The sequence below is a fragment of the Botryllus schlosseri genome, chromosome 11 (assembly GCF_051294905.1).
Source record: "Botryllus schlosseri isolate E-star chromosome 11, Bs_hap1, whole genome shotgun sequence".
In the NCBI taxonomy this organism is placed as follows: domain Eukaryota; kingdom Metazoa; phylum Chordata; class Ascidiacea; order Stolidobranchia; family Styelidae; genus Botryllus; species Botryllus schlosseri.
Window position 1 is genome coordinate 15,136,411 of NC_137246.1, and position 25,019 is coordinate 15,161,429.

Genomic DNA, 25,019 nt, shown 5'->3' on the forward strand with positions numbered 1-25,019 from the left:
CCCTAATTATCAATTCCGTCGGATCATGACGTCATTCCTTTGTGACGTCATCGAACTCGCATGCCTAAGGAAAATTAGCGTTCGGCGCCTATGGTAGTGGTAGCTCTATGGCGCCACTAGGGTGTGACGACATCGCAGGTGCTTCGGTGCTTGGTCGTCACTGAATACATGGCTGCTTGAGAACTCACGTCTCGTATATTAGACAGACCGTCAGTCACGTTACTACATGGTGGCAACAGTGTAAAAGCAGCTGATAGCAATTACTTAGCTACTCAGAATTATGGCTAGTGGATATACTGCCTTGCAAGGACTGCACCCGAAGCCATTATCACTGGCTGGAACCAACCCGCCTCAAGCGTGGGTTGATTGGAAGGAAGACTTTGAAACGTATCTCTGTGCTGCAGAATTATCACAAAAGGATGACTGCGTCAAGGTAGGACACCTCCTGAGTCTTATTGGTCCGGAGGGAAAGTCAATTTACAAAAATCTCACGTGGCTTCCTGCTCGACGAGAAAATGATCAAGACATTCCTGCTGAGGATAAAAATGACTACAAGCTAGTCATTGAGAAATTTGATGCGTGCTTTGAGCTTCGTGATGATCGCTTCAGAATGCGAAGGAAGTTTTGGCTATTCTTGAAACGGGAGGAGGACGAGTCTTTTTTGCAATGGTCACTCCGTGTTCGCGAAGCTGCAGCCAAGTGCTGCTATCATCCGCAGAGGTGTCTTGAGGAAGTTATTATGGATAAACTCCTTCTGTGTTGTACGGACACCGGTACCTTGTCAGAACTCTTCGCCGAGGATCCGAAAACCTTGACACTGAGCAAAGTTGAATCGATCATCGATAAACGCGAATACGTCAAACAGGATCTACTGCTCGACAGAAGGATGGAAAGGATGCCAAGACGTCGCTGATAAAATGCAAATACTGTGGTAAGAAGCACCAGTTTGGTAGATTTTTCTGTCCTGCTGCCGATTACAATTGCTCGGTGTGTGAGAAAACAGGACATTTCGAAACTGTCTGCCGTGCTTCTGCTCGGACAAATATACGCTCCGTGGAATCCGATACGGTTGGTGAAGACGATACGGTTGGTGAAGACGGTTGGATGAAATTCGCTCAGAGCTCCAGAAAGATGACGTATTGCGCACAGTGATGCAATATGTATCCTCAGGGTGGCTGAAATGCAAAGAGACGCTGTCACGCTGCATGGCCCACTTAGGCCATACTGGAACGATAGAGCCTGTTTATCTACTTATGAAGGACTCCTGCTTAAAGGGAATCGCTTGGTGATCCCCTGTACGCTGAGACAAGACGTTTTAAGATACCTTCATGATGCTCACCAAGGGGTGACAAAATCCCGACTCAATGCATCACAGTCATGCTGGTGGCCTGGAATTTCTAAGGACATTGAAGAAACCGTCAGAAATTGCGAAAAGTGCACGGAGCATCAGCGAGAAAAGGTTGAACCGATGCTGTCAGCATCCTTCCCAGAGAGACCCTGGTCCCGTGTTGGTGCCGACTTCTTTCAATACCAGAATTCCATGTACCTGCTAGCCGTTGACTACTACTCCAGGGATATTGAGATTTGCATAGTCTCCAAAACAGTGAACGCAGCAGAGACGATTCTGAAATTCAAGAAGATTTTCAGTAGGCATGGCATCTGCGAGACTTTGGTCACCGATGGAGCACCTATGTTCTCTTCCCGCGACTTTGCGTCATTTTGCGAAAGCTGGAAAATTGAACATATCATGTCCTCACCTAGATATCCACAGGGGAACTCGGAGGCTGAGCGTGCCGTTCAGACCATCAAAAACCTTCTGCGAAAATGTGACGATGAATATCTGGCGCTACTCACATACCGCAACACGCCATTGGCTATCGGCTACTCGCCGGCAGAATTGAGCATGGGCCGCAAACTAAGAACAAGAGTACCGTGTCATCCAGACGATCTTCTGCCCAAGTCTGTCGACCGAACCGCCGTGAAGAAAGCTGAAGCAGATTACCGACGCAGAATTACTCGTGATTACAACAAAAGACACAGAGTAGTACCTGGAGATGAGTTCAAGGTGGGAGATCGCGTCTGGATTCCGGACTGCAAATCGCAAGGTGTTGTGGAAAAACTTGACACTGACACTCAACCCAGATCCTTGGTTATCAGAACTGGGCGTGGCACCTTCAGAAGAAATCGCCGAATGGTGCGGAGATACCAGACGGAGAATGCCCCGCAAGAAGGCGTCGACATTACCGCCAGTGAGGCAGCTGAATTCTTCAAATTTCCCGATCAGGGAGGAGATAGCAGTTCGAGCGCTACTAGTGTCGATCGTGATGACCATCATGAGGCGGCGATAGTCCGACGGTCGGATCGGAACAGAACCGCACCTCGCAGATACATCGAGGAGTACTGATGTAGTTATAGGAGTAGTGTGTGTAAATATGTTGTGTTCTTCATTCACCTCTTGCCTGCCAATTGCTTCATACCTTTGTACCGCTAACTGCCTCAATTCGGATTGTTTATTGTCTTCATTCTGTGCTTGCGTTGTATATGTTTGTGCTGCTTATAAGCATTTGTGCTTGTCCCGAGAAGGGAGATGTAGTGGTAGCTCTATGGCGCCACTAGGGTGTGACGACATCGCAGGTGCTTCGGTGCTTGGTCGTCACTGAATACATGGCTGCTTGAGAACTCACGTCTCGTATATTAGACAGACCGTCAGTCACGTTACTACAATAAGCCTGATACGAAAGATATATCAATAGATCATCGCTAGCCCTAGCCTAACTATCCCGTCTCGGGCCTAGCATGGTTTGGCTCCTATCTCTTGATGGCTTGGAGACCATGCCGTTGATTGTATGCTGATTAGCGATTGTGATTAAAGAGTGACATCGCGAAACTGAAAGACATCGAATGTGCGCATTTGCGCAAACATGTGCGACGCGTGCGTAATATATTTCCGCTAATACTTGAACATAACCACCGGAATGTGTGTATCAACTTGAGTTATAAAAGAGGACAGGTTTGAAGCACCTGAAATCGGCGTCATTATGGCACTTATTCCCTAAAAACTCGGACATTTCGACTAGCGCAAATAGTCAACGAGGCTGCGTAATACGTGTTGATGAGCGCGCGTATTTAATTGTTCGACGCGTTGATGAGCGCGCGTATTTAATTGTTCGACGCTGTGATAAGCGCAGGTATTTAATTGCTGACGACAGATCAGGGAGTCGCTAATTAACAGCACTTCCGGACTCGTCGACAAGCTTATCAAACGCGTATAATCGCGAACACGAGGAGATTGTATAATGTATGATCGTCATTTACTTAACCCTAATGAATTGACGCTATATTAGTAAATTCACAAATCATCGGAACCCCGCCCTTATATTTTAAAATCCCTTCCTTATTTTTCGGCTGTCTACGCCCCTGACCATATGGGTAATTCATAGACGCCGGGTAATCCTGAGTGACCACCACAACTTCAAACACATAGGTGATGTTCATAATATTACCCGCATCGCAAATTTAACCCAAATAATGTTATCCTAATTAAATATGTTTTTCTTAATCGCCGACGGCTAGCACTTTTCTCTTTCAAATTCGCCTACTTTCGCTACAGAGGCCATTGAAGCCGTGCACTAATTTTCAGAGACGCTTCGTTACCGAGAGGAGTTTGGTGAATCTGATGATGAGGATTTTTCCTCGGATGATTCATTATTCGCATTCGATTCTGATGCTTTGGAATTCTTTGCATCTGAAGACGACGAACCTTCTATAGATAGTATTCCTGAGACTACCGAAGGTTAGTATATTATGATGATTTGGTAGTAAAAGGTATCACAGAGAGAGAGAGAGAGAGAGCAGAGGGTACCGGATCAGTGCTCGGCACTGCTTAGTGCGCCTCACAATGGCTTAGCTGATTCTCATCCTGCCACAACTTTACCCATTTACCAGTAGCCAACAGGCACCGCTCGTCAGCAGCTGAGTAGTTGGGAGACCACCAGTACAAATAATGTAGTCTAACACCTCTGGTTTACGAGACCAGAGGTGTTGCCACTGGGTTGTGGAAGCTGTCAGTAAAATATCATTAGATCTATAAATTTATATTCAGGTACTTCTAAGCCTGAAGAGTCGCAGACTGTTGTGTGGACGAAGCCATCCGATGTTCCAAAAAAAAATTAATGAAATTCACTGGCACACCTGCCGTAAAGAACAGGATGTTGGGTAAAAATCTGTCAGAACTTGGATGCTTTCTTGAGTTTTTTTTCCGAAGAAGCTATTAAGCTGATGGTTGAAATGACAAACAAAAAGTATCACCACGACGAAAAAAATCGGAAGAAGCCAGAAAATAGCCAGACCGAGCAGGAATCTATGTCTTCATGGAGTGACATAACAGTGCCAGAGATGAAAGCCTTCATTGCGATTTTGATTCATATGGGACTGCCAACAATTGATCGGTTCTGGACCAAACCAATGTTTAGACCTGACAACCTAAAGAGAATCATGAGTTGCGATAGATTTATGCTAATCTTTCAGCACCTTCATTTTTCCGACTTGAAGCCAGATAATCACCAAGAGGAAGAGGACAGCTCTTCATCCAAGGCACACCAAACTGATAAGTTAGGTAAAGTTCGGAAGATTTCGGAAATAATTCGCAGCAATTGTGTCCGTAAATATAGTCCTGGAAGAAACTTGGCAATTGACGAGTCGATGATGACACACCGCAAACACACACGCGGTAGGCACTTTGTATCATCTACTGCGACAGAACCTAGCTTTGGAATTAAGGTCTGGGTCCTTGCCGAGTCTTCGACATCGTATGTATCGAATTTTCAATTATACATTGGAAACGATCCGATAGATATAGACTGTGACAAAGAGTATGGTCTGCCTGGTGCAATTGTCTTGCATCTAATGAAGCCTTTTCTCAACGAGGGGAGGCATCTCTACATGGACTACTTCTACACCAGTCCATCGTTGTTGGAAGAATTGCAGAGAAACGGAACCTATGCGTGTGGACATATGAGAAAATATGACAAGTGTTTCCCGAAAGAATTCCAAACGATTAAAGCTTCAGTAAACAAGACCAGCGATGAACACTGTCTCATGTCCGAAGAAGGAATTGTCTGTTTTCCGTGGCATGATGGTGAGCCCATATGCTTTCTGTCTACAATCCATATGCCAGCGGCGAAACAGTCTTCCGGGACTGAAACTGCCACGAGCACCGAAGGAAAAGCGGATCCTCCAGTGATAAAGGACTTTAACCGGTACATGAATCATGTTAATTTCACTTCGGATATAAGGAAATATTTCAATTCTGCAAGGACTTCCCCCGTCTTATATCGAAAAGTGTTCGGCTACCTCCTGGAAGTGTGCATTCATAACGCTCAGATTGTGTATGAGCACCTTAAAGGGGAAGAGGTTTACCCGGGAGACTTTCGCCAAAAACTTGCGATCAGCTTAGTCGGAACGCACCGGACGCTGGGCACACGGTTTGACTCCAGTGAAAGGCATTTCCCGACTCGCAAGGAAAAAATGGGAAATTGTATGTATTGCACTGAAAGGGCAGAAGATGCCTATGAGAAAGATGGCACCGTCCTGACCGTCCACCAGTCAAACGTATCTTGCACCGGATGTAATGTATATCTGTGCCTGAATGACGAACGTCCAAGTCCGTGTTTTGCCCAGTATCATGAGTAAAAGGCATTTTGTTTGGCCAGACTGAATTTGTGATGTTTCGTGCAGTGGGATGGTTGTTTCTATTTGAAGTGTTCTGCTCTGTGCATTTTCTGTAACTGTTGCCTTTTTATGTTGCGGCTCAAAGCTATTTTTTACTTGTTAGTTCAACTGTGACTTTTTTCCAGTTGGCGATGCTTTTTTTTGCTTTATCCACTGCCATTTTTTGAAAAATCGCCACTTTGTAATGTATTTGCACAAATAACACGATGCTTGATTTAAGAGGTTTTCTGTGTTGAATTAGCAAGCATGGCGACTCTAGTAAAATACAGGTGGAGAAAGAAAACGATTTCGATATGCGCGTGTGCCTGGCGAAACCCCGTCATTTTGAAATGACCGTTCCAACTGTTAACTCAAATATTCAGTTGCAATTCAATCATTGTGCTGTCTGTGTTCCACGCCGCCGATTTGCGAGAAGCATGTTGTTAATTTGCAGGAAGAGTCTGTGATGTCTCCCGCTGAGATGGTCGCGAAATTAGGTAATTCATTGCCGTACGCGTGGCAATCGTCGCTGGCTTGAACAATCGCATCTGCAATAGGCCCGCAGTTCACACTATATCATCGCTTGCTCGCGCAATCGCATCTACATTGGCGGCTTCGGCCTGGTGTGCATGATATCATCGCTGGCCTACACAATAGTATCTGCAATAGGCCTGGTGCGAAGGTGGCGAGATAGCGCAGTGGTATAATCCACGGCTGCAACACCAATGGGTTGCGGGTTCTCGCTCGACCGAGGTCCACTTCAGAATTCCTATCTAAGTGTTGAAGCTTGAAGGTTTATCTGGGCTCCTCCTCGCCACCTCAACCGCGTAAAAGCGGTGTCTTACAAAGAGCCTAGAAGTGGGACGTACACATATGGAATAAAAAATACAGAAAATCGGTCTGGTGTAAATGACCGTTGTAGTCGACAAACACCGTGAATACCCTAAACATACAAGGCCCGGTGCGAAAGATATCATTGCTGGCCTAGAACTATCGCGTCTCGGGCCTGGCATGCTTTGGTTCCTATCTCTCGCTGGTTTGGAGACAAAGCGGTCGAGTTCCAGCTGATTAGTGATTGTTTTATGTCATATTAATTAAAAAGCAACATCGCGAAACTGAATAACATCGAATCGCTGGGAATTGGGAACAGACTTCAACATGCGTAATTGATTTCCGCTAATATTTGAACGTATCGATCAGGTGTATCATGGCTTGACTTCTAAAAGCCGACAAAGGTCTGAACCACCTGAAAGCGGTGTCATCAGGTTCGGACATTTCGATTTGCGAACACTGTGTGTTGGCTTGTGCCTGCAAATTGGAATTCATTTCCGGGCATATTCATTTCTCTAACAGTGACATAATTCGGTAAATGCAGCAATACAGCGATATAATGAGCAAACAATTGTCGCGACGAAAGATACGGTGTCAGCATAGTGTCCTATAGTGTCAGACTCAGCACCCATTCGTGGCGATACTGATTAGAATACACGCTTTCTCGTTTGGCATCATCCAAATTTCATGTTGTCTGCTTGATACATTCGTACTCCGAAATTGTCGCACAATGTCATTCTTCAGTGATCCTTTCGTTATTTACGTGCAGTAGGTCATGCCATGCCATTGTCAAAGATTGATGCATCTCCAGATTCAGGGTGACACAAATTCTGAATTTATTCGATTCGTTTGAACATGGAACCTTCTATAGCAGTGGTTCCCAACCTGTGGTACGCGAAGGTCTTCCAGGTGGTACGCGAGTAGATTCTGCTTTTTTTCGACCGAATCTCATTAGTTAAGGTGGTGTTGAACTCAAAGATTGATTGTTCTCCAATAAACTTCAGGCTTAGCGTGGCCTCCTCGTAATCGACTCTAACGTCTCACGCTATTCCCCAGCTGCTAATTTTCCCTTCTACGTGGGAGTTCGAGCAAGGATTTTCATCTCTGATAACTATCAAGTCGAAGAAACGAAACCGACTTGTTGCGCCCATGCATGACTTTCGATGCGCTGTGAGCAAACATATGCCACGCATCGACCAGCTAGTGCATTGGTTCTCAAACTGGGGGGGGGGGGGCGCGAAGCTACGACCAACTGGAAAATTTTTTCGCGCTTCACACGATTTGCTCTGTGTATAGTCCTAATTGCATATTTAAGAATCATCTTATCAACTGTCATAACCTTCCATGCCATAAAGTTATTCGTTGGGATTGCTAGCATTCTGGTCGCATTTTGTGATCTGACGGTAAGGGGGGCGCGAAATTTTTCACCATCATAAACGGCGGCATGTCTAAAAAAGTTTGAGAACCGCTGGGCTAGTGGAAAATAAGCAAATGCAGCCATCGCATTAACACAATTGACGTTTGTTGTTTGCTGTTATTTCAGTATCATGCTGTTCTTCTTGTGACTGGTGGTCAAAAAACAATTTCATGCATCCCATTAACCCTGGCTGATAATACCTAGTGTAATGGTATTTGCTAATACGCCTCGCATACGTCAAATGCGTCATTATGACGTCATAAACGATGGAAACATTTTTACCTCCTTCAGCGCGCGTAACTTATGTAGGTGGTACGCGAGCACTGCATAAAACCTCGAAATGGTACGTGGGTGAATAAAGGTTGGGAACCACTGTTCTATAGGCTATTCCGTAAAACTTGATTGCTGGACGTACTCGACAGTCGACACTCGTATCGAGAACAACGATATCAAATATTCTGAACAATCGCAACCACGCAAGGGTCATTGTTTTGGTCAATTGTGCCGCGTCGCTGCGATTGTTTGGAACAATGCAGATTTTCAGACTTTGAGGTGTATTTCAATGGGGTTCCATTGCCTTAGTGATTACATTTTATTGTATATTTTCGGCGACAGTAGCTTTCAAATAAGATCAACTTTATTGAATTTAAGCACGCTATGGGATTAGCAATTATGTTGCGTTCAGATTGCTGAGCAGTAATTTCCTCCGAGCAAGCAAGCGTGACGACGGGCGTTGCGTATCTATCCGTAGGCTAGTTATCTATAGTTACTCACACGGCACTTTGCGCTTGAGGGCTATTCCCAACACAGACAACCGATGTTCACACCACTACCTCTTCATATCTGAAATTTGGTACACGCACAGATTAGCTCATTCCAAACAGGATGAACTTTACTTTATGAAAATTGGACTTCGGGGTGAAAATTTACGTCACTTCGAAAATTGACGATTTTCTGCTCATTTTGGGTCTGCATATTTCAGGTTTTATCAATGAAATATTCAAGGTGTCGGTGTTGGGATGACTCGAGACATGACTTGACTCGAGTCAGACTCGAGTCACTTTTTCGTATGACTTGACTTGACTCGTGTCACTTTGCTAAAATGACTTGACTTGACTCGGCGTATCAGGAGTGTGGATTGACTCGTGACTCGGAGCAAAATTCACGAGTCAATTTCAAGTCATCAAGTAATCGGTGTCTATATAAATGTCTGCATCTTACATATGTTCGGATTGTTCGCGCAACGCTGGTGTAACCCGTGAGAGCGACCAATCATTCAATGATCGTGCGTTTTACTGACCCTCCATTGTTCTTTCACAAATATATTGATCGCAAACGAAGCGATCGAAGCTGACAGCCTACGTTGTCGTAAACTATAGTATAGTAAAGTGATTTAATCGCAAAATCTCTATTTCTGATCTGTGTTGTTACCTTAACCAGACCTCTTGTTTTATTAAAATTGAATCCGAAAATAGTTTATATAGTCCTCAACCATTGGCGCAGGCTCGAATCGTATCATATCAATTTGCAAAAGGGTAATGTATTGCATCTTATCAATTCGTTTCTCTGTTCTCTATTTTGGCTGGTAACTATAATCTGAGGCTGTGCAATACTTACGTAGTTTATTAGTTCTACTTATATGTGAGCCATACAGCGCCTTACTTGCGTGTATATTTAACTCTATATTCGTTCATCGGTTCAAAATCAATGACCACTCAATCTGTATTTCAGACAGCTAGCAAAATACAATGACGTAATCACGCCTCATACCTCGAAAAGGCAATTTGACTTGAATTGTGACTTGACTCGTGACTTGACTTCACTTGACTCGACTTGACTCGAGTCACCTCCGAAAATCGACTGACTTGACTTGACTCGAGTCACCTTCGAAAATCGTTTGACTTGACTTGACTCGAGTCAAAATGTGCAATGACTCGTGACTCGAAGGTAGTGACTTGATCCCAACACTGGGTGTAGCTAGATGTTGGACTACAGTTTAGATACGCCACTTGGATTTATCTGAAGCTTGTCTGATCGTCGATATTTCCAAGTGAAATTTAATGCCCTGTAGGTTAGGGTCCAAGGTTAAATTGAGGGGAAGTTTGATCAATGGTCAGGCGTTACACAATTTGGACCGCGGATTGCTCAAAAACATCTAAAAATATTTCGGAAAATAGGATCTTAAATGAAAGTTTGCTTCAAGGAGACTTCGTTCATAGCTGTTTGATTTTGGTTTTGAGACTGTAAAGCGATGAGAGTTTCAAGAGCACACTTCATTTGTACATGGAAATGCAGTAGAAGGGTGTGTTCGGACATCAAGTCTGGGGTGGGTGCGGACATCATGTCTGGGGTGTGTTCAGACATCATGTCTTGGGTGTGTTCGGACTGTGTTGCCATTCTGACATCGTGTCTGGGGTGAGTTCGGACTGTTCTTCCCCTCGGACATCGTGTCTGGGGTGTCTTCGGACATCATGTCTTGGGTGCGTTCGGACAGTTTTGCAACCAAGACATCGGGCCTAGGGTGTGTTGGGAATGTGTTGCCATTCGGACATCGTGTCTAAGGCGTGTTCGGACATCATGTCTGGGGTGTGTTAGGACTGTGTTGCCACTCGGTCATCGTGTCTGGGATATGTTTGTGCTGCACCAGACATGGCTCAGGCCTGATATCTGCGCACTATTTTTATCCAGACATGCTCCGGAGCGGATACCTGCGCACTAAATACCCCCAGGCATGGTCCGAACCGAATATCTGCGCGCTTAATGGACACAGACATGCGTCAGACGTGATACCCGCGTGCCGCGTCCTAAACGACGCGTGACCTGTATGACCTATATGTCTGCGGTTTTTGCTGTTATCTGGGTATGGTATACTCATCGCGCACCGTATTCGATACAACTTTTCCGTATTGCTCTTCGACTAAACTACGGGCCTTATGATATGGGGAGGGTGCTATGGCTTGACATTTTCTGAAACGACGTGTTCGAGTAAACGAAGGATTAGTATTACATCACATCTTCATATCAATACCATCATTTGCATCCCATGATGCGGACGAATGCTTATTATGCTGTCGAAAATTGATACCTCCTGGGATGCATCAATATATATCAAGCTCTCGTACGCCTTCCGCATACCTCAATTTGCAGCGTTTGACAGTCCATACGAACGAACTACGACCGTTTTCACAGCTACTTACTTGAGTAGATTTAAAGTCAGTCAATTCTACTTCTACTTCAAGCAATCTTAGGATCTTTTTAAAAGTACTGGTTCTACTCGTACTTCAGTCAATTTTAGCTTCACTACTTCTACTTGAGTAGCTTTCTTGACTACTTTGACCACCTCTGGATATTACCAACAAGTAGTTAGGGCACGGGGCAGTCTATATATAAGGTGATATGCATCAGGAATTGCGATTTACGGTAATAAATATAAAAATACCGGCTGACAGTTTAACCGCAGTTAGAGCTCCAAATATAACAAACAGCTCTTACGTACTCTCGCAGCACCAGGACTACGATGAGAGCCAGTAATTTGCGTCCGACTGAAATGATCGTCGACATCACCACCTTTCTCCACAAGTATTCTCCCCTGACATCGTGCGAGATTTCCTCCACTGTGAGAACATCGGCCCGCTCCTTTAGGTCTGGAATCTGTCGAAATCGCTGAGTCGCTATATTTCCGCGGCCTAATTGTGGAAGTGGCGCGTACCTCCCAGTATAGACCAAATTTGAATTCTTTGTCCACGTTGAAGACAGCGTTTGCCACGACTGAATAATTTCCGTTAATGGCATCGTCGTCCATATCGAGATTACTGCATTTTTCCTCTTTCAAATCTAGCAATAACTCATTAATCGTACCGATAGTGTATCCACTTGTACCAGTGCAGGCTACATTACAATGTACGCCCGTCGCATGTACATTAGGGCTGTTCAAAAATAACTTTTTTTCCGGATTCCAGTCATTCACTGATGAAATTGTCAGGTTACCCTAAAAAACGCTGCACACCAAATTTGGTTCAATTCTGACAAGTGTGGGACTCCGCAGATCCAATTAAAAAATTTAATTTATTAGGGAAAATTAATAAAAAAAGTTCAAATTTTTTTGCCAACCCCATCAAATTGTTGAGCTGTCTTCAAAGACGATGCAAAAGTTCGATCAAGGATAACCCGAGAATTATCATCAAAAACTCACATAACTCCACTTCTACTGGTCTGAATTGAGTCAAATTTGTTTTGCATCGTCTTTGAAGACAGCTCAACAATTTAGACAGCTCAACAATTTGATGGGATTGACAAAAAAAATTGAATTTTTTTTTAATTTTTCCTAATAAATTAAAAATTTCAATTGGATCTGCGGAGTCCTACACTTGTCAGAATTGAACCAAATTTGGTGTGCAGCGTTTTTTAGGGTAACCTGACAATTTAATCAGTGATTGGCTGGAATCCGGGAAAAAAAAATTATTTTTGAACAACCCTAATGTACATGTACAATTGTACATCCAGCTAATGTAATCGCAGTCAGGCGATCCTGAGCCACATATCATATAAATGCCTCATTGTCATACAGATATGATATTGACCTGTTTTTGAATCGATATTGTAATTTTGTTGGTTTTATTGACATATTTCAGCCAACTCGACAGTGGTTTGTTCCAATTCTCGATAATAATACGACGAAAACAAAAGACTATAGTTTTCAGTTCGGCTTATTAGCAATTTTCATCAGTTCAATACGCCACAAAAATTGCGATACAATGAAAAGATAGTAAGGTGTCGAAACGACTTGGAGCAGTCTTTGAAATCAGACGCGCAACGCGTAACGCCACTTATGGCGAAGCTCGTCATTATTTCGAAAATAATGTAGTTTATAAGAGGTTTAGTTAACGGAGCCTGCTGGGAAACTGGTGTTGATTCAGTCGTGTTTTAACTGCGGTAGGCTACAGCTGTGTGGTAGAAGAACTTGGCATAATTTGTGGTCCGGAGGGTTGTAGGCTACTTATGGAAAATAAAGAGGGGGTAACCTCTCTGAGAGCACGCTTCAGTATTTTATCTACTCACAATAATATTTATAAACGAATTGATAAATTCATAGGCAGTTCAACAATTTTGATCCATATTACACAAATAAAGGTTGGGCGGATTCCATCAAATCATATTCATTACATAAAATAATTAGATATTTGCGGTAATCCATGGCCGGGTTGTATTTTTCGTTCCTTATTGCTTTATATATTACGCAGTACATATTTAGCCGTACGAAACGAATCGCGCTAATAACATGTACTTGTATCAGAGATGAGCATGGATTAGGATTAGGTTTTGAAAAAACAGGATTTGTGAAATTTTGTCGGATTTGGATTAGACATTTTTTTTTAGAACGGATCAGGATTTGGATTGGATTTACCTATTTTCTGGGAGATTGAAATGTCGTGTGGCGAATGGCGACAAACTTTATTCAGATCAGTTATTAATGTACTTATGGTTACTAAGTTATCTTGAATAAGTGAATCGTTGGTTGTGAAAGACAATTTTTGAATCCCTCCATTTCATAAATTAGTATTTTTTCTGAATTTCCAGTTGGAATCGGATTAGGATTGGACATGGACTTTAATATGAAAAAGTTATGGATTAGGATTTGGATTTGAAGGTTCGGATTTGGATTGGATTAGGACATAGAAATTTCAAATCCGCTCATCTCTGACTTGTATATATTGCGCATCACTTTAAGTTTGCATTTCTCCAAACTGAGAGGAGCTCCACCTGGAGTTTATTGCTAATAATTATCCGATATCGCAGGAGATTTAGAATTTTAGTATACTTCGATTCAAGAGTCTACCCACTTTATCAGACTTCAAATGGTTCAAATCCACCGAACGATTGTGCCAAGCCAGGATGAAATTTTACGGTCACATTTCACCAATTAATTGATGAACACTTATGACGCCACAAGGTCATAAGTCAAACACGGTATCAATGTGCTGCTGCCTCTGTCTACGTCAGGGGTCGGCAACCTTTTGCTAGTCGCGGGCCAAACTTAGAGTGAACAACATTTTGGCGGGCCGGAATTCTTCTTACTACGCTCTACGTTTACGCTCACTTCGATATGTTATCCTACATTGCTGCAATGTCAATCATACCAATCAGCAAACACTTGTATTTACACTTCAACAACGCAGAATAAATGTGACAATTGACGCAGCTTGCTTTGTGAAAGGTTTTCAACTTCTGGTAACAAGTCAGATGAAGCAACAATCAGACCCTATTCTAAATCGGCGCCCGAAATACGTGATCTTAGCTTGCTCTTCGTGAATTTCATTGTTCAAAACTATTGTTCACATGCGTACGTGCTACCAAAAATCGATGCAATTTCTTTTGCATTGTTGGTCAAACTGGGATAAAGACTGATTCCAAGAACGTACTCTTTGTCAAAGTGATGCAGCGATATGCTCTTTGTATGAAATTTGTCATTCAATTCCATTGCATCGCATTTCAAAAAGGCACATTTAAAATTTTCAGGCAATGTTATTGGCGTCCACATTAAACAGAGTACTGAATAGTCAGAATTTATTTTGTAGAGAATGAATGTCGGAAAAGCGGGTGAACATTCAGTAGTTAAATTTCGTATCACAGTTACAAATGTAGTGCTGGTGCTAGGTTTTCTCTCCTCCGGTATAGGAAAGTGAGAATAATTTTCTTTGTACTGTTGACATTCCCAGAGTCGCAGATTTGTTTCGAATGCGCCTCAACATCTCATGCATTCAGTTGTTTTTTCTTCCGAAGTTGGAAATTCAATTTGTTCAGATGTGACGTTAAATGTACCAGGAAAGCAAGATTAGATACCCATTTTCGATTTCAAGATTATGAGTCGGCGATATTTCTCAGTTCATACACTCGCGCAAGCATAGCTGATCGACTTAATGCGCGAACATGGCAGATATAATACAGGACATCGCCGATTATCTGCTTCTAGTAATATCTGGCGCAACTGTTGGTGATTCAGTTTGTGAGACAAAATCATTTTAACAGTTTTCCTCATTGTGGCCAAAACACTATTCAGGTTTGTTGTCTTGGCGCACAATGCATTATGGTGAATTAAACTATAGATAACTAACCTACGGAGGCTACGGAGGCTGAGACAGTGCTCGAGATTTTTGTCATTGCGTCTCAAATGTTCCAAGCGTTTTCAAAGCAGCGGAAGGACACCTCTATTGTCACGCCCCATCAGAGTGGTAAACCCTTTAAAATATATGGTACACCTTCGGTTGCGAGATACACCCGATTGATAAGCACTGATCTAGTCTACTCTCCATCTCCTATACTTCAACCGCCTTCGTTTTATGGCGTAACAATAGACTATAATACGATGTAGGCTACTTATATCGTATAAATGCCGCATTCTTTCCAAACAGTGCTGCACTGCAGATTGAAACTCTTTATGAAACGGCGGGCCGTATTCTTGTGATAACTAATTTTTATGTCGCGGGCCGGACGATTTCGCTTGGCGGGCCGGAGGTTGCCGACCCTTGGTCTACGCCGATTGCCATACAATTTGAAATACATTGGTATTTAACATGTGAGATATTGAAAACATGCACAGTATATATTGTTTTGAGACAAGTCTCATTTCAAACGTAGCCATGTAGGATTCTAGCAGAGTAACGATTCCTATAAAATTACCATGGCACCCCAGCTTTCACGACATTTAAGTAGCCTATCCCCACTTACCGAGAATGTTACTGGAGCATTTTCCTTTTTGAACCAGATAAAGGATTCCACAAATAATGTGATTGAACAAGGGTATTGCGACTTTATTCATGCACGCGCTCCAGGTTTCATTGGAAATCCTGCGACATTCGTCGTACGCTCTTTGGAAAGTCTCTATCCGCACATGGAATTTAGAAAGTGTAAACTATAGGGGAAGGTGAGGAACATTGGATACAGGGACACCATGGTACGTCGTGAATATTTCAAAAACCAGGCAGGACGAGTCTTTCAGGGCTGGGCAAAATCAAGTACCTGAATGATTCGATTCTGAATCACGTAATATGCTTCGAGTCGGATCGAGTAATCCAGTATCATTCCATATGACGTCATAACAGAACGTAATATGTCAAAGTTCCAATATGTACCTCTTATGCGACCACAAAGAATATAATGCCTGTTATCCATCGCATTAAGATACTTTGATATTTTTCGGCCATACCGATTTCATTGCACTTGGGGACAATGTTGTGGGATGATCATGACTTCGGAAATGTGCAATTTCCAGTAACGTTCGTAGCTTTGTAGGCTACTAGATGTTTCGTATGCTACGATAGCCTACGGCCAACCAGGGTTTCAAGGCTTCAACAGTGAAAATCAGTATCGGAACCATAATTCTCGTTGATAAATTTACTTTCAGTAGCGAGGATCGTATAATTTCAGTACTTGAAAAAATCGTCTTTTACTACTCGACTCGAATCATTAAAATTAATACTCGATTCAGATTCGAGTAGGGCCGGCGTTGTCTTTGTGATAAAATGACGCATGGCGCATGGCCAACTATTTTTAGTAGGCCATGAATGACGCTGCTACTTTTCGATCGCGCTGTGGTGGGTGTGTCTCGTTTATAGTGCATGAAATTAGTACAAAGCTTATTCAGAGCAGTTATCGCCGTGCACGCTATTTTAGACGCAAGGTTCCGATTAAAAAATATTTATAAATATAAGCAGAAGAGATCGTCGCCAACACTATACCTTGAAGTGTCACGAAATAGAGGGAGGACGTTAAGGTTATTTTACCCCCCTATAATCAATGTGGGTGTGGATACACCGACAAGGCGGTAGCGATCTTCATGCGAAGAACAACTTATACCATCACGCTCCGAAGCGCGATATAGCAAGACATGGATCAAAATTTCGATTTAAAATACATGATTGTGCAAATGTGGTAAGAAAATTTCGAACCGACTGCTATCACTAAAAGTAGTTTTGTCCTCCCTTGAGAATCGCTACATGATATACTTGTGCGTTGTACTTACGACTGAAAAGCTATGATACTATAATCACAGTAGATTTGTTGACTTTAGTTACTCGATTCACCGACTTGCATCATTCCTCGTGCTTCGAACATTCGAAGCCGACTCTAAGCCGTTAAGGCAGTGACTTGATCTCAATACTGGCACATGACACTAATGTGCGTAGATTTGTACTAGCCTACATATTTTGTATCCTCCGATACATGCGACCAAATGATGTTCCAAGGGTCCCACAGAGGAAAATTGTATCTAAACTATAATTCTCGTTGATAATTCATACTGTTAGTGGAAATAGGAGGGTGTAATATCTGTACTCGAAAAACTCTTCCTTCGCTTTTCGACTCGTTAGAACCAGGGCTGTGAAGACGGTTCATTTTACCACCGAATCCAACTCCTACTCCGGGAATTGTACGTTTTCCGACTCCAGTTCCCACTCCTAATATTTTCCGCACACAACTCCGACATTCCTATAAATCTACTCAAAAAATTATACCTCTATGACATTTTTTAGACATGTATGGTTCACAGAGATTATGAAACCTGTACTCACAGGAAGAAATTAAGTTTGTGATGGTTCGAAAACGTAAAATCTTTGATAACTTCTGTAACTGCAACGGCACCTTTTGGTTACATTTGGTTCGATTTTAAAGAACATGGAGTCGGAGTCAAGGTATTTTAAGAAACTCCGACTTCAGTCAATCTGTGCTTCCCCAACTCCGACTCCATGGAGTGCTACAAATTTTCTGTGACTCAGACTCCAACAGGGAAAAATTGAGCGAAACTCCGACTCCACAGCCCTGGTGAGAACTTAAAATCGATTAAGAACAAGTAGGCTACTTGAATCATTGTCCCAGCCCTAGTGGTCAGTAACGAAGCATTTCTACCTTATCTGGAACACGAAGTAGGTTTCGGCTACTTGGACTACTTACTCAAATGATCTTGTATATATAGACTACGTCCACTTTGAAACTACTTAATTGAGTACTATCGCAACCTTCATTTAATTCTTCTACGTGAAGTAATTTGACTTTGAATATCTTGGAAATTGCTACTTACAGTTAAGTAGGAACCCTGGCTACTTATACCACGCCTGATAACCGCACACACGGGACCAATTACAAATCTAAAACCTTATGTAACTATAGTTGCTACAATAAGCTTTACCCTACAGTTCCTATAGCCATTACAAGGCTACAGTTTTATCACAACAACATTCGCCAACTACCGTGACACATCTTTGTCCTCTCATTCCGCAGGCTCGCGGCGATGTTTTCTTCGTCGCGGATAACCTCTCTCTCGTTTTCGTCCTCCACTTCCAAGTATTTGCGACGTCGCTCGTCCGCGGTCCGCTTCCCTCTTAATTCTCTGAGAAATAGCGCGTTCTGCCTTCTACGTCGACGAGTTCGTTGTTTTGCAGTATGCAAATGCGCCGGCATGTCGGATTCGCCGAATATGCCGGCTAGAAGCTCCTTGCGAAGCCCCGTCATTTCTTCCTCGAGCTGATGCTGCGCGAGCGGCAATGATTCGGATCCGTTCTGTGGTGACAGCGAGTGCAGTGCATGAGTAATGTCGGGTTTGGTATAGGTTTACAGTACGCAGTGGTACAGATGGTATAATACACCATTTTGTAAAAGATATAGCCTACACCAGTTAGTTTCAGGGTGAAATGAATAATAGAAATCTACAAACCACCAGATGTGGTCAAAGTAGTCAAGAAAGCTACTCAAGTAGAAGTAGAAGTAGCGACGAAAAAATCTACTCAAGTACGAGTAGAAGTACTTCTTCCATAAGCAGCCTAAAACTACTTGAAGTAGAAGTAGAATTTACTGACTTTAAAAGTACTCAAGTAAGTAAGTAGTTGTGAAAACGATCCTAATTCGTTCACATGGATTGTAAAAAGGTGCAAATTGAGCTATGCGAAAGGTGACGAGCTTGATTCATATTGATGCATACCCGCAGGTATTCAATTTTCGATAGCATAAGCATTCGTCCACATCATGGGATGAAAATGATAGTATTGATATGGAAATGCGATACTTATCCTCTGCTTTCTCGAACAGCACGTTTTGGAAAATAGCATGGTATGGCGCCATCCCCCATATTATAAGGTCCGTAGTTTAGTCGAAGAGCAATACGGAGAAGTAGTATAGGATACGGTGTAAACACTTTGTGCGATTAGTAAACGTTAATAAAAATGTGGGAAACGTAAAAATACCATATTGTCTAGCTTTATTTCCGGAAATTAAAGACATTACTACACTTGCTTTTATAGTGGAACATGTATTTTATCCAGACAAAAGAACTGATATTAATTATCCAGGGTTGCCATCGACATAGACCCAAAAATAAAGACAGTCGAAAAATTAGATTAGCATGAAAAAACGTTTTTGAACATACTTTGTATTTTTATGAGCCGTGGCATATTCGCTACAAACAATCTGCTCCGGCAACTCCTTGTTATTAGAAAGTGCTTCATGGATCTCACGAGAGCTCAGGTCTAGATTTACCTTTACTCAGGACCGAAACAGCACTTCGTCAACCCCCCTTCCTAAATAAACGTTGGCGTAAGTGCAATATAATTTAGAAAAATTTATCAATGATTAACAGCTTACTACTTTTTAACCAATGTATCGATTGCACTGCGCCTTTACTCACTACGCAATAAATGGCAACCCTGATTATAACTCAAAGTATATGATACTGGGAATTGAAAATAAAACATAAATGCTACTTCTAAGAGCGGAACACATTTTTCATGCCTTTGGTCCAGAAAGTTTCAAAGGGGGTATGCTAAAACAGCACTAAAACTAACAAAAAAGTCAGAGTCCACTTTTCCAGGTTAGGACGCGCCATGGACATGCTAGATTACGATATGACAAGTAAATGATAGATTGCGAAACATCAGTTTCAAACGATATGATGAGCCATATAGACTGTGATGAATTATTTCATATGGGCGAAGGGCGACAATGTGGGGTGAACGCAGGGATATCTAGATATCCCTGTGTGAACGGAACCACGCTAACACGCTACCTAAATTATATTCACCGATACTTTCGTGAAATCAAATTGGCAACACCGTATCCCCTGCACGCGAAGCGCGACGAAAATTCTGGGCTCTACTCAACTTTTATGAAAATTAAATGTTGATGCTCCGTGAAAACAGTCACGAAATACCTCAGGCTGTCTTCCTGATTGGAGGATTGAACTACTTCTACTTGACAAACTGAAAATAGCTAAAAGTAAGTAAGTAGATCACAAAATATTAGGAAGTAGAAGTAGAAGTAGCGAAAATCAGATCTACTTGAGTAAGTACCAGAAGTAGAGGAAAACTACTTGAGTACTTCGAAAAAGTAGAAGTACTTCGTTACTGACCACCTCTGCAAACCACCGAAGAACTTTTCTAATCAACAAAAAATCATTAGGTGACTCGATGGCCTTGAACACGTGTTACATCGAACGTGGCTTCCAGTTTATGCCGTTACCGTCGAATATTATTAAAAGCTCTATTCGTAGAGTACAATAGGGAGCGAACGCAGGACTGTAGAGTCGGAGTTTCATTAAATTTTCTCTTGACGGGGGACGTAGTTGTAGCCTACTGGCTAAAGTAGGATTATGTTAAATCCCGTTGACTCCGACTCCAACTATACTATAAAACCGAACCAAATGCTATCAAATGATTTCTGAGTCCATTCCCAGGAATGTTGAAGTCGGAGGTTTGTGAAGAAAATATTAGGAGTCGGTATATATTGAATATGTCTGGAATCGGTGGCAAAGTGAATCAACTCCACAGCCCTAGTGGAACAAGGTAGGCTACATAAGATTTGATTTGTGCCATTTTCATAGATCTGCGCTCTGCTTCCAGGACCGTAACTGCCGCACCCCAAACCCCGCAATTGGGGGGGGGGGCGAGGTCGGAGTGAGCCCAAAATTATTTTGTGACTGAAGTATTTTTTTAACACAAAATTTAATGTTGCCAAACATCTTGATTATCGGGTACCCTACTACCCTTCCCCCAAGAAAAAATACGTATGATTCATAGAAAAGGGCATTTCGGCGTCGGCCATTACCACGCCACGACGCACCAAGACATATGAAGTTTTAGGCCATGTAACATGCGACTCTGAGAAGTGTGCCAGAACAATCGGCAGCGAGAAAACTTGGACGAAAAGCACTGCGCTTATGCTGACCGACACTTCGATTTACATATATTTTTAATGGTCCATGGGCGCCTAAATGGCTGGCACCGAATGTTCCTATCCTGGCAATCTGAACGTCACAAGACAAATGCCATCCCGCAGAGAAATATTATTTGCCAGTGAAGACGTACCAATTTGAAATCGTGTGCGTCTTTTAGTTTAGTACGTTTGGGCGATTTCAATATCTTTTGACATAGCAGACATGAGGTCACGAAATAACATCATGTAACGAAGTCATTATACCAACATATGGGGGGCCCAAGACCAACGTTTTTTTTTGGGGGGGGCTGAAGAAGTGCTGTTTCGGTCCTGTCTGCGACACAACCTTTATTGACGTCGCACAAAAACACGCAACAACAAATCACACATGATAATTTACCACTATTAGACTTTGACCTCTCTTTATAGGCGCCGTCAGTAGATCGACCATCATTTTCGTCTGATTCACTTGTAATCTCGCAACGCAAGTAACAGCTCTAATTGCTTCTGTCGAATGATAGAAAATGTTCGAAACGGGGCCTGGAAGAACAAGCCCGTCAAACATTCTATCCGAAAGACTCGCGTTTAATGTCAGCAAACCTGCCATAATCCAAGTGAAGAGAGCTGCTTGCAGCACTTTTCTTCCAGATTTGGCCGCAAGAGTTGGAATACACAACGAGGCTATGCAGCAGCACTGTACGGAAAAAAAACTTCCGACCGCGCACAAGGACAAAACCACCCATTTTACGATATTCGAATAGTAAGCCTCATCAGGTTGAAATGCTTGCGAAAACGAAATCGAGTAGTACACTGTGAACGTTAAAATGAAACAAATTACAATTTGGTGCAGAGACCTCGACAGATGTAGCAGATAACAGAGTAATAGAGACTCTTGCAGGCCAAAACAAGCTTCAACTAATAGAATCTTAGCATCAAGTTGTTGTCTTGCGAGATATAATAATGACACGTCATATTGTCCCACCTTCTGACTCGTAGGCCTACTGGTTGAAATCAAGCCTACATGTATACTTACCGTACCCAACGGCAAATCCCATTAGCGACGATAAAATTCGTTTGATAAGACGAAATTCTAAAGTCTTGGATTCAACGATTTTCCGGAAAATGGATTTCTTCTTGGGAAACATGTTACTGTTTTCGTATAAGTAACTACTGTACTGTTTCTTATGTATACTGACGATGTATTCTACGTAAGAGTATCCCTTTGTCTAACGATTTATTGATTTCTCCGTCACAATCACGAATAGTGTCACTCGATTATCGTCGTCGCGAGGCCTGCGACTCGAAAGCGAGTTTTGTTGATGAGGAGATAAAAGATAATAAATTTCTGTTCTATACTGTGGTGTATTGGCTGCGGTTGAATTACGTTGGTGCCAACCAGTTCTCGGGGTTCGGCTTGCATGCAATCTGGAGCAGGGCTTTTACGCAAGAGTTGATTGATGGGAAGCTTGTTGTGCATGGCTAAGGAAGTTAGCGGATGGATGCTTGGATGGATATCTGTAAGCCCAAAAGTCTCTTCAAATACTTCCAGAAACAGTACAGCAAGAAGCAGCTGAATACCATCAACACGCAGGAAAGGTTGAGAACTGCAGTTTACGCAACAGCCTTTCTGAAGGCTTGCATCGCCAAAAAGACGTTACCAAAATTATCAAAGGTATTATCGGTAGCACGTCTCACCCCGAGTATTGAGCGTGCATTCCTATATGATGAAATTGAGAAGAAGGATAAGTTGATTGCCATCTTACATGCCATTGCCACCTTATATGTCGGTCACTTCAGAAGGAAATTCGTGGATCTCTATCATTTTTTGATTTGATTCGGCTCTCCCGGTACCTGGCATCTTCAGATACCATCAAAGAAAAGGAACATTTGGCTAGGAATGGACGGAACTTGAGCCGTCTTGTCACCCAACGCTTTGGTAACAATTTTAGTCCCGACGGGAAAAATATTGACAACTTATCGGACTACTACCTCACGTCCACTGAAAAGTGCTGTCGCATTTCTTGAATGACGAAGAAATGTTTACGCGCAATTAAAGCATTGCGACTAAACCCGAACATCCACACCACCAAACCGGATAAGGGATATTGGGTTGTAATCCTCAGCAAACAGGATAACATATATATTCAAAATGGAATCAATACTGGGTGATGAATCAAAATTCAAGTCACTTGGTCCCACTGCTGAATTCGATGATAACGCGAAGATCGAAAGACAGATAGGCTACGGCACCACTATATTCAGCCTCGAGAAAAACGGCTTCATGATATCTGAGACTATACGCGTCAATCAGGCCACCGAATGTACGCTGTACGGGCTGTACGCACAAGAACAACGTCCCCGTATGACCGATTCTTACGATGATTGGATCGGCTCAGCACAAGCCTGCAAAGTGGCTTATTGATATTTTGGAACATGTGCGTTCCATGTATCGTTCGCACTGTGTCACTGATTCATTTACATTCGCGCACGAGATGAAAACCACTGACCTGGCAAACTCAAACATTTTAATTGTTTATGGCTTTCTTGATAATTGAATGCGCTATATTCGTCTTTAAAATTCACGTTCGAAAAAGAGTGTGCTAACTCGTTACCGTCCGCGGACGTTCTTACGGAAAAACGAGGTATTATCTAACTTCCTCACTTCGGTTTACCGGAAGTCGGCATTTAGGCCTACATAACAATATTTACGCTGGAACGCATTCAGCCCGGCCGCCGAAAACTGAATTTGATTGGGACATTGGTTTTGGTATTGGCTTTATTTTCATCCAACCGAAACACATAACTAACAAACAGACAGCAAGAATGGTGGCACAGAAAATATGCGTGTACTAAGTACAAGTGTACTTGTACAAGTATACAGTGTACAATGTACAGTACACTGTATACAGCAGTGGTCGGGAACCTATGGCTCGCGAGCCATATATGGCTCTTTTGGGTATAAGATATGGCTCTTTGAGAAATATGTAATTTTGTACCTAATTTATCAATATCGCTGCAACTTGTTAGTTTTCATGGCGGCGAGAATGCTTATTCTCGTGGCAGCACAAATATGTCTTTGAGATGGCAAGACAGTGGGGTATACAGGGTTAGGGGCTCGCACAGCCCTCTTTTCAAAATCCCCAAATCTAAGTTGATATCGCACCGGCGATGAACACCACTGGCGAATTCGATCTACCAACCATCGCGAGCCTAGCAATCTTGGATTGCACAATACCTTGATTGACGGAAGAGAATAGCAGACGTAGCGACACTTGTAGGACAATGCAGTTTTTAAACACACAATGTCTTCCTGCCATACATTGAGAAATTAAATTTCTTTGGAGTGGCATTCAAAATTACAAGTTCAAATTAAAAACAACGCTATACCTATCCTTTTTCTTGATTGGTTATCAGTTTTTTAGCACCGCCGTAAAAATGTGAGTGTGTAACGCAACGTCTACGTTACGCCGAATATTTTAGGAGTCGAACAATACTTAGATTTTCAGAATCAGCGCAACAATTACATTTGATTAATATCAGTGATTATAAATTCTAAGCTATTTACGATGAGTTGCGCTGTCACAGGTGCGGCTTAGCCCGCATATGCCTCATATGAGTCTTACCTCTCTTTCGCGCTTTATTTTCGAACAATAAATATGAAAATTCTGTTACTTTGGGAATAAATATGTTCAGAATCTTGTCATTCATAAACATCGATAGAGATACCAATAACCATTGAAGGTTTCACAATTTTTCTTCACTCTTCCGTGACGACATCTTAGGCACTGCCTCACTTACCTCCCCTAATCTCACGTCACTGACGTATCACACGGTGGGTATGTGCTGATGTGGTGACCATGTTTGACTC

The 25,019-nt window shown here is 42.4% G+C and overlaps 1 protein-coding gene across 1 annotated transcript in view; it reads right to left on the reverse strand.

The window, feature by feature from the left end:
• The window catches only part of LOC145451129 (E3 ubiquitin-protein ligase DCST1-like), a 58,702-nt gene extending 36,358 nt beyond the window's left edge, over positions 1 to 22,344 (reverse strand). Inside the window, exons 1-7 of the mRNA XM_080329627.1 lie at positions 22,185 to 22,344; positions 21,752 to 21,961; positions 21,552 to 21,691; positions 18,199 to 18,508; positions 15,683 to 15,835; positions 11,667 to 11,791; positions 11,454 to 11,608 (exon numbers count right to left, since the gene is read on the reverse strand). Of these exons, the coding sequence (XP_080185753.1) occupies positions 11,454 to 11,608; positions 11,667 to 11,791; positions 15,683 to 15,835; positions 18,199 to 18,508; positions 21,552 to 21,691; positions 21,752 to 21,961; positions 22,185 to 22,296 (1,205 nt within the window). The 5' untranslated portion in view covers positions 22,297 to 22,344. The remainder of the gene's footprint in view (positions 1 to 11,453; positions 11,609 to 11,666; positions 11,792 to 15,682; positions 15,836 to 18,198; positions 18,509 to 21,551; positions 21,692 to 21,751; positions 21,962 to 22,184) is intronic.
• Positions 22,345 to 25,019: the final 2,675 nt, after the last annotated feature.